The sequence below is a fragment of the Meles meles genome, chromosome 21 (assembly GCF_922984935.1).
Source record: "Meles meles chromosome 21, mMelMel3.1 paternal haplotype, whole genome shotgun sequence".
Classification (NCBI taxonomy): Eukaryota; Metazoa; Chordata; class Mammalia; order Carnivora; family Mustelidae; genus Meles; species Meles meles.
In genome coordinates, this window is record NC_060086.1 from 19141287 (window position 1) to 19149988 (window position 8702).

The window sequence follows — 8702 nt, forward strand, 5'->3', positions numbered from 1 at the left end:
ACTCCTGCCAACTCTTCCTCCTTGCTCCTCCACACCAAACCTGGGGTGATATCACATTTCCCTCCAACTCCCTTGCCCTGCCCAGGCCCTGTATTTTCACACACCCACACTTTTGCCTTAGATGTGCATTCTGCTTAGAGTGCCTCCCTGCCTCCCAAATGGCCCACTCCTACCTCACAGAAGGTAACGTTCAGTACCCAGCCCATGTCAGCTCTTCAAGAAAGGCTTCTCTGACTTTTCTGATACAGTTATGAGCACATTGTGTTGTCCTCCTCTGGGTCCAGGTCTGACTAGGGATTACCCACAAGCAGGAAATGACCTGACTCATCTCTGGAGTCCCATTGCTCAGCATAGGGCTGAACGGAAAAAGGGAGAGTATTGATAAATATCAGTACCTCTGTCTTTCTAGAAGAATTGACCAGACTTGGATGTCTGATTATGACAAGTTAGGTTCATGCCTGAGATGAAGAACAGAAAACAATATTTAGGGGAATATATTTAAGGAATGCCTTAGTTGGGTCCTTTCAAAGCAGATCTGAAGATGGGAATTGGGTGCAAGGACTTTCCTGAGGAGGAAGTGAGGGGAAGTGAAACAAAGAAAGAAGAAAAGTCAATAAAGGGGCATTTTGATTAAAAGGTTGCCACTGTGAATGAACAATCTCAGTGGGGACTCTTTGAGACAGCTGGAGAATGTACCTCAGAACTGACTCCCTCAGAGCCAGGAAGCAGGAGTATTTATTCACCAATTCCTCTCTCTGAGGTTACAGAACGTCCCCCTCCCACTTCAGGTGTGCTGGGTGCAGGAGCACACTTGTTTCCCCAGAGAGCACCCTCAGACAGAACCTCAGGGAGCAGCTGGGGAGACTGGGTGTCTGGGAACTGTCTGTATATGACTTCCCCGACAGACTCAGTGGATATGGGCAGCACATCCACAGCATCTGCTTCAGGGGATGATAAATTTGAAGTGCCTGAGAGAAATCCAGGTCCAAGTGTCAGAGGATACAGTGGGGTTATAAGCACCGAAATCGATATGCCCTCTTTGTGGCCTGCAATACCCTTTGTGATGTAGCATCTATTTCCTCTTTGACCTCATCTCCTACTACTCTCCCCCTTACTCGCCCTAATCCAGGCCTACCGGCCTTCTTTCCTTTCGTTCAATATGTCCAGCCCCTTCCTACATCCTGGCCTTTGCACTTGCTGTTTCCTCTGCCCGGAATGCTTTGCTCGTGCTGTTTGCCTGGCTGTTTTCTTTCCTCAATCTTCCAAGTGTCAACTTAGATGTTACATATTCACAGAGACTATCTGGTTAAAAGTAATCCCTTCCTCCCGTTCTCTAACTCAGTTCTCTATTTTTTCCCTCTTCTCACCCTCCTTCCTTTCCTTTCTTCCTCCTTCCTTCCTTCTATTAACAAACATTCACTGAGCCCCTACAGTCAGCTAGATAGCATTCTAGACACCGGAGAGACAATGGTCAGCAAAACAAACATGTAATCTGACAGACAAACTCTCAGGAGCTTGCATTCCAGTTTCAGAAACAGACATAAATAAGCAACAGATAAACACCTATTTGCAATAGTGATAAGTGCTATGAAGGACTAGGGAAGTGCAATGGATAGAAACAAGGAGAAAGAGTGAGCTTTATTTAGGCCCTCGGGAAAGTCTCCATTTGTTCATCACATGTGATGTCATCAGTGTACTTGTCATTTGTCTCCTCTACTAGACTTTAGCTCCACAAGGTCAAGAAATATGTCTGCTTGGTTTCCTGTGTTCTCCCCAGCACCTGATAGAGAGCCTGGCAGAGTACATACTCAATAAATACTTGGTGAAATGAATGAATCGAGACCAGAGATGGCCAGTTGGGGCATCCTCAAGATAGGAAGGTGGTTACAAGCCAGGAAACAAATTTCTCCAGGGAGAATATGTGGGAGGAGAAGAGCAGGAAGCCTGGGAAGACCTAGGGAGAGGAGCTTCAGAGAGGAAAGAATCTGGGGGGGAGGGGGTCAGGCCAAGGTGAGGACAAACACCTCACATTTGTCTTACTCACACATGCTCTCCTTGGCTACCTGTTCCTCCTCAAGTAGGAAGGGTCTCTGAGAATCCATCATTTCCAGCTTCAAAGTCCCTTGCACTTTGGACTCAAGAATCCCAGCCCTCTTTGGGCACCTGGGTGGCTCAGTGGGTTAAAGCCTCTGCCTTCGGCTCAGGTCATGATCCCAGGGTCCTGGGATTGAGGCCCGCATGGGGCTCTCTGCTCAGCAGGGAGCCTGCTTCCTCCTCTCTCTCTGCCTGCTTCTCCGCCTACTTGTGATCTCTGTCTGTCAAATAAATAAAATTGTGATCTCTGTCTGTCAAATAAATAAAATCTTTTTAAAAAAAAGAAAGAAAGAAAGAATCCCAGCCCTCTCCTTAGGGAACTGCAGGGTCCAAAGTGAAGGTTCACTGGCTCAAAAAGCCTCTGGGCCCTAGAGTTCAGATGGAGCCTAAACTCCACATCTAAAAATCCCTGGCCCAGCCATTTCTGCTGGGGCTTAGCTCAGGTGTTACCTCCTCCAGGAAGAGTTACTGGACTTCCCGTCTGAGTTAAAAGGCTCCTTCTGGCTCATACAGCCCCTAGTGTTTCCTTTGGTCACAACTCTGACCACCCCAAGTGTCACCCTCTACTTAGGGAGGATGCTATGAGTCAGTACAAGTAAGAGCAAAGCTGTGCCTTAGTGCCCAGATCCAGAGAGTGGCCATAACTTGGCACTTCTGTATGGAGCCCCATTTCGGAGGGTCTTTTCAGGAGGGGAGGAAAATCTGAAAATTAGACAAGGTGACAAGGGTGGGAGGGAGTGGGAGATGGGGGTTGGAGACAGATTAATGTTTAGTTCAAGGATACAGGTTGCTGAAGAAGTGGGGACTGAGGGTGGGAAGTTTCTGTGGGGCCCAGTTGGACCTCCTGTTCTGGCTCCCTACTATCTGTACAATTCAATGCAGGCTCATTTGATGTGTGAGGGACAGCCTGCAAAGGCTGAGGCTACAGGTCCCCCTAAGGCCACAGGGAAGGGACCTAGAACTGGCTGCAGCCAGAGCCAGCACGAGAGGCAAGGCATCACCGCGCAAGGCTTTCCCGCGCACAGAGACACCGCACCAGCATCATGTGGTATGTGTTTTTATGTAGGTAGAAAAAAAGTGCACAGAACAGTGAGGGTGTGGGGAGCAGGTATGTCCTGGCCTGTCCTCTCATTAGTGGGACTTGCAAGGGCCCGCCTCCAGTCAGGGGGCTCCCTTAAGGGTGGGGATAAAGTGAAGACCTCAGGTAGGTTGCTTTACAGTGCAGGACCCACGTATGTGGTCTTGAAATTGGTGGGCCCTTTTCTGAATTTGACCATAGAGAACTGAAGAGTATAGAATAGAGTACCTCAGGGGCGGGTCTCTCCAGTGGGTGGGGCTTCCCAGGGTGGGCTGGGGAGAGACCCCCAGCCTCAAAGAGCAAGGCCGAGGCCATGGGGTCTTTTGGGGGAAGGGTGGGGTCATTAGAGCCTTGGTCTCTCGCAGGGGCAAGCCCCACAGGCGGTTAGCCGAAGAGCTTGATGAAGCAGGGTTGGCAGTACGGCTTGCCGGCACGCTCCTGGAAGGAGCCCTTGGTGAGCGGGCGCAGGCAGAAGGTGCAGGTGAAGTGGTCTGGGTGGAAGCGACGGCCCAGGGCTGACACGCAACGGCCGGTCACGGGGAGGCCACACGTGGCGCACAACGAACCACGCCGCGCGTGGAAATGGTTCTCGCACAGCGGGCGGCCCTCGTGCTCGAAAAAGCTGCCTCCGGAGAAGGGTGCGAAGCATTCCTGGGGGAGGGCAGTAGCGATAGGATAGGTCAGCCGCCAACTCCCAGACCAAATAATTAGCTTTAGGAGCTTAATAACCCTACGTGGGAAGCCCACTGCCCGCGACGTGAGGCACCTTGCCTTGAATACCTGAATTAATCGCCCCGCCCCAGGCTCCTAGCTGGGCTCCCTTTGGTCTAGCTCCCCTCCCCTGCCCATCCCCCCCAACCTCGCGCAGCAGCGCACCCTGCAGACGAAGCAGTCCGGGTGCCATAGTGCGCTGAGCGCGGAGATGTAGTTATCCAGAATGGGGCCTTGACAGCCCTGGCAGCGCGGGGCGAACAGCTGCAGGAAGTCCCGGCGGCAGTAGGGGCGGCCCTCTCGCTCATGGAAACCTAGGTGCGGGAACCGAGCAGAGAGAAAAAAACCTGAGGGCTGCCCCCAGGACTTGCGAGATCTGAGACCGTGGGGCCAGATTAGGGGCAGTCAGAATGAGCAGTAGAGAAGAAGGGATCGGGTCTAGGGTGGAGGTCGAGTGGGAGGGGACAGGATGGGCACCCGCGGCGGGGGGGAGAGAGCGCGGGGCCAGAAGACTTGGGACGCTGTAGTAGGCTGGACCAAAGTGGGTGAGGCGGGATATTGAGCAGACGGGTATCTTTCGAGACTGGAGCCAAGCTCTCACCCTCATCTCCAAAGGGCTCCCCACAACTGACGCAGCAGAAATGCTCCGGGTGCCAGTGGGTGCCCAAGGCAGTAACCATCTTCTGTGGAGAATGAACGGGGACACTCAGTGTGGCCCTCCATCCCTTCTACCCTCCCTCTCCCATCATGATACCTATGTAAACGGGTTTAAGTAGGAGTTTGAGGTGCTGGAGACTCAAGAAGGAACTTGGAAGTCGGAGAGAGTGGGCGGAGTCCAAAGGGCCTTGGGTGAGGCGAAGGGGTGGGGCATGGGTGGGGCTGCTCTGGGAAAGGCGGGGCTCACGTGTCTGATGGGTTGATTGCAGAGGCCACATCTTGGGGAAAAGCGCTCAAAGTAGCATTCAGGGCAGAAGGGGGCTCCGTCCTTCTCAAAGAAGCTGCTGCCTCCTAGGGCCATGGAACAGCCACCGCAAATGAAGTGCTCAGGGTGCCAAGCCCGGCCCAGTGCGGTCACCACCTGGAGTTGGGGGTAAGGCCTGGGTCAGAGTGGCCCTCGGGTTGCCATGTGCCCAGTGAGCCACGGTTGACATGGCACATTTCAAGTTTTCCTTTTTCTTTTTCTCTTTTTACAATTTGATTCCCTTAGCTGATTTCTCCCCTCCGGCCCTGAGAGGTCAGGCTGAAAAACCTAATGTTTGAGTCAGTCTGTAAGTGACAGAGATTCAACCCAGGGCTTCTAGCAGCACAGTGCCTAGGGCCCTCAATAATTTTAGCAGTCCATGACAATGCTGTAGTTACTTTTAAAATCAGAAGACAAAATGAGCTAGAAGAAAATGATTTGATGTATAATATTAATATATTCATCTTTACACCAACACAGTCATAAAGCACAATTAAAAAACATTTTTTTTTTTTTAATGGAAGAAGGGGCCCATGAAGATGAATGTGCTTAGGGCCCACAAGGGTCATAATGCCACCCTGCTTTGCTAAGATTGGAAGTTTTGGAATGGAAGCAGGGCACCAAATGTAGCAGAAGGATCTAGGTCAACCACTGGGCACAGTTGTCATCAATAACATCTACTCAGTCCATAAGCCAAGAACAAGAGCTCACAAACCAGATGCTACTGGAGGAGAAACTATCCTTGTTGGTGCCTGAGAGATGGTAGGTGGCACCAGTAAGACTTTTGTGAAGACTAAGTGAGATGGAGGTTTATAAAGGAGCTAATACCATGCCTGCACACAGTAGAACCAAAATAAATGGTAACTGAGTTGGAATTCTCATCCTTCCACTTACATCCTGTGTGACTCAGAGCTTTAGTCTCCTCATCTGTAAAATATGAACAACGGTAATACCCACTTCCCAGAGTCATTTATTAAAAGGGAACAGCACAAAGTCTGGCTCTCCATAAGGATAGGTCCATGGGTCTCTACCTCCCTACTCACAGGGCCCCACTTACTTGCCCAGCAATAGGTTTATTGCAGGAGCCACAGAGACCCTTGGTCTGGGTGGGAACACCACGGCGGCTGAGATCAGATTGCAGCAGCCCCAGCATGGTGTCTAGGCTGCCCTTGCTGGCTGGCCCTGATGAGGATGGGGAGTCCTCATTCACAGAGCTTGGCACTGGTGGCTGGGTTGACCCAGATGCTGGAAGCTGCAGCAAAGAGGACGTGAGAGTTGAGTCAGCAAAGCAGCAGATGTGGAAGGTCCTAAAAGGGGTTGGGAAGCCACAAATCCACACTGGCCCACACCCCACCTGATTCACATGGTTTTGGACACGGAAATCAGACAGCGAAGCCATCAGTCTATCCAACTCCAGGGTGGCGGAGGTTGCTGAAGGCTTTGGGAGAACAGGAGATGGGCTGGGAGGGCTATGAAGAACACAGTCTGTATCAGCTCAGAGTCCCCCAGAGTAATGAATGCTACCCTCCAGTAACTCAGATATCCATCACATCTCTCCCAGCTCTGCCAACTGTGTCAAACTCACAGGCTGGGCCTTTTCTTGTCCTCACATTGGTCCTCCTTCTGTTCCCCTGCAGTCTCCTTGCTTGATGGGAACTGAGACATTATTTCATCTGCATAGAGGAAAGAAGGGCACTGGACATGGAACTATACTGTACCCCCTCCCAGTTGAGACTCATGTCCCTTTAGCTGCTACCTTGCGAAGAGTATACCCCTCAGTCTCTGCCCTTTCCTGCCCTTTCCCCATCCCATCAAGGCCTATCTCTGTAACCTGGTACCTGTGATGTTGAACTGGGTAGCATTAAGTTCCTGAAGCAACCGGTCTAGCTCACAGAGCCCTGTGCCCAAGACACCGCTGGAAGAGGAGAATGGAGGGGCTGCAGGGGCCGCAGGCTTGGGGGACCGAGGCTTGCAAACCGTACTGCAAAACAGGGTAGGAGTCTGTGTTCAGGGGTGGAGAATCCAAGCCTCCTTACCTGATTCTCAGTTGGATTCCCCATATTCCCGGTTCCCAGGCCCCTCACCTGTATAGATGGTCCTTGTCACCAGAGGCTCCAGAAGACTCTCCAGACCCTGTCTACAGAGAGAAGGACACATGTGTGGGATGATAGGCCTGTACTTTGCCCCACTCAAGCCAAAATCCCCTAGCCTTAGCCAAGCTTGGCCCTAGTGTTACCCCAACCCTTAGTATTTGATCTCACCTGTGGTTGGTGGCCATAGGGCAGGGGAGCTGTGAGAGACTCTGGGGACCGCTCTTTTGGAACCCCTGACCTTGGCATGTGTGAGGTGGTGGTCTCCAGGTCAGACAGCAGGGCATCTGCAGGGAACAGGCCGTCAGGGTGAGCAGTTGAGAGGTTAAGGTTAGAGCAGAGTCAGGGCCTTAAGAAATTAGAGGGTAAGGGTTCCAAGTAGGCTGTAGTTAAGGAGGGCAGAGAGCAGTATTAAGAGCAGAGGTCAGAAATCAGATGAAAAAACACAGGCCAGACCAAGGCAGAGAAGTAGAAGGGCAGGAAGGAATATTTATGGCCAAAACATCCCAAATGGCTCATCTTGGGAGTCCTACACAAAAGCCGCCTGATTCTTTTATTCTCTGCATCTTCCCTGATGCAGTCAAAATTGACTCTTTACTCAAGCCAAATCTGGCTTCACCCCAAATTGCTCAGCTGGCTGTATGCCTGGCACCCAACTTTCTGATTGGATGTTCTTTCTGCCCACTAATTCCTACCCCCTCCTGCACCTAAACAGGCCCGCCCAGCCCTGGCCCTTATCCAGGCACTGGCTCCCACCCTATTCTCCTCATTGGCAGGTCTGCTGGGACCTGCTTTCTGATTGGCGTATTTTCCACAGTGCCGGTTACCCCTGCTGAGCAGCACCCCCTATCGCAGGGTGCCTGAACCCCTTCTCTAGCATGGAGAGCACAGCCTTCCATCCGTTTCCAACAGACCAGAAGGAGGAGATGCCTGGGTCCTCTTTCCTCCCCCAAGACACCCCCACCCCCAACTCTCTTTCCCAGATATAAATCCTTTATACCCTTTCCTTCCCAGAACCTAGAACTCCCTGCTCCTTTACTTATCTCTGAGTACCACAGTGGGACCCTTAACCTCTCCCTGGCATCTTGGCACTCATCTATTTTCTTTCTGTCCCCCAAAGACCCGACCCCTACCATATTTAGGGGTGCATAATTATTTTCTTCCCCAAACCCTGAGATGGACCTGCTTTCTTCTCCAGAATGTGATGTCATATTCTCCCTTCCTGTCTACTTTCCCTGTTCCCGGACCCCAGACCCCTTTAACCCCTCCTTTCCCAGCGCCCCGGAGCCCAGGTGCCCACTGGTGGGCGCTGCACCTCCCTGCCCATTCGTCGGCAGCTAGTGATGGAGGAGCTGAGCGAGGGAAGAAGGGAGGGAGCGGCCAGTCCAGAAAAAGGCAGGAAGGGAGAGGCAGGAAGGGGGACGTGGAGTCGGAAAGGAGGCGCGGGCAGAGACCAGAATCAAGAAGACAGGAGGCGGGGATGGGAAGATGCGGGGAGTGCGAGGGGTTTCCAGCATGGGGAAGCGGGTCCAGTTGGCGGTGAGGAGCTGGGGACAAGGGGATCCGAGCCCCACTCACCCAGGTCCTCCATGGCGGGGCGCGGGCGCACCGCGCGGGGCGAGCAGGGCGGGGGCTGTGTCCGGTGGGGGCGGGGGGCCGGGGGGGACGTCCGGGAGTTGGAGGCCCGGCCGTGACCATGTAAGGAAGCCGGGACCCGCTGGGATGGGGCTTGAGGGGGGGCGGGGGTGCAAAGAACGGGAGAACTCGG

At 52.7% G+C, this 8702-nt stretch overlaps 1 protein-coding gene across 1 annotated transcript; it reads right to left on the reverse strand.

Annotated features, from left to right (window-relative positions):
- Positions 1–3119: 3119 nt before the first annotated feature.
- TGFB1I1 (transforming growth factor beta 1 induced transcript 1) lies at positions 3120–8566 on the reverse strand. Its single transcript, XM_045993502.1, has 11 exons — positions 8513–8566; positions 7106–7221; positions 6929–6981; positions 6683–6825; positions 6430–6517; positions 6199–6313; positions 5902–6096; positions 4788–4961; positions 4485–4566; positions 4049–4197; positions 3120–3823 (listed from the first exon to the last, which is right to left on the reverse strand). Exons 1-11 carry the CDS (start codon positions 8523–8525, stop codon positions 3557–3559), a joined length of 1395 nt encoding a protein of 464 aa, XP_045849458.1. The 5' UTR covers positions 8526–8566; the 3' UTR covers positions 3120–3556.
- Positions 8567–8702: the final 136 nt, after the last annotated feature.

What these genes read in the sequence shown, in the direction of transcription:
- TGFB1I1 (XM_045993502.1), bottom strand. An exon ending in GGAGCCCTTTGGAGATGAGG is followed by an intron (nt 4,198 to 4,484) that starts GTGAGAGCTTGG and finishes TCCCGCACCTAG; the next exon opens with GTTTCCATGAGCGAGAGGGC. An exon ending in CGGACTGCTTCGTCTGCAGG is followed by an intron (nt 3,824 to 4,048) that starts GTGCGCTGCTGC and finishes GCCCTCCCCCAG; the next exon opens with GAATGCTTCGCACCCTTCTC.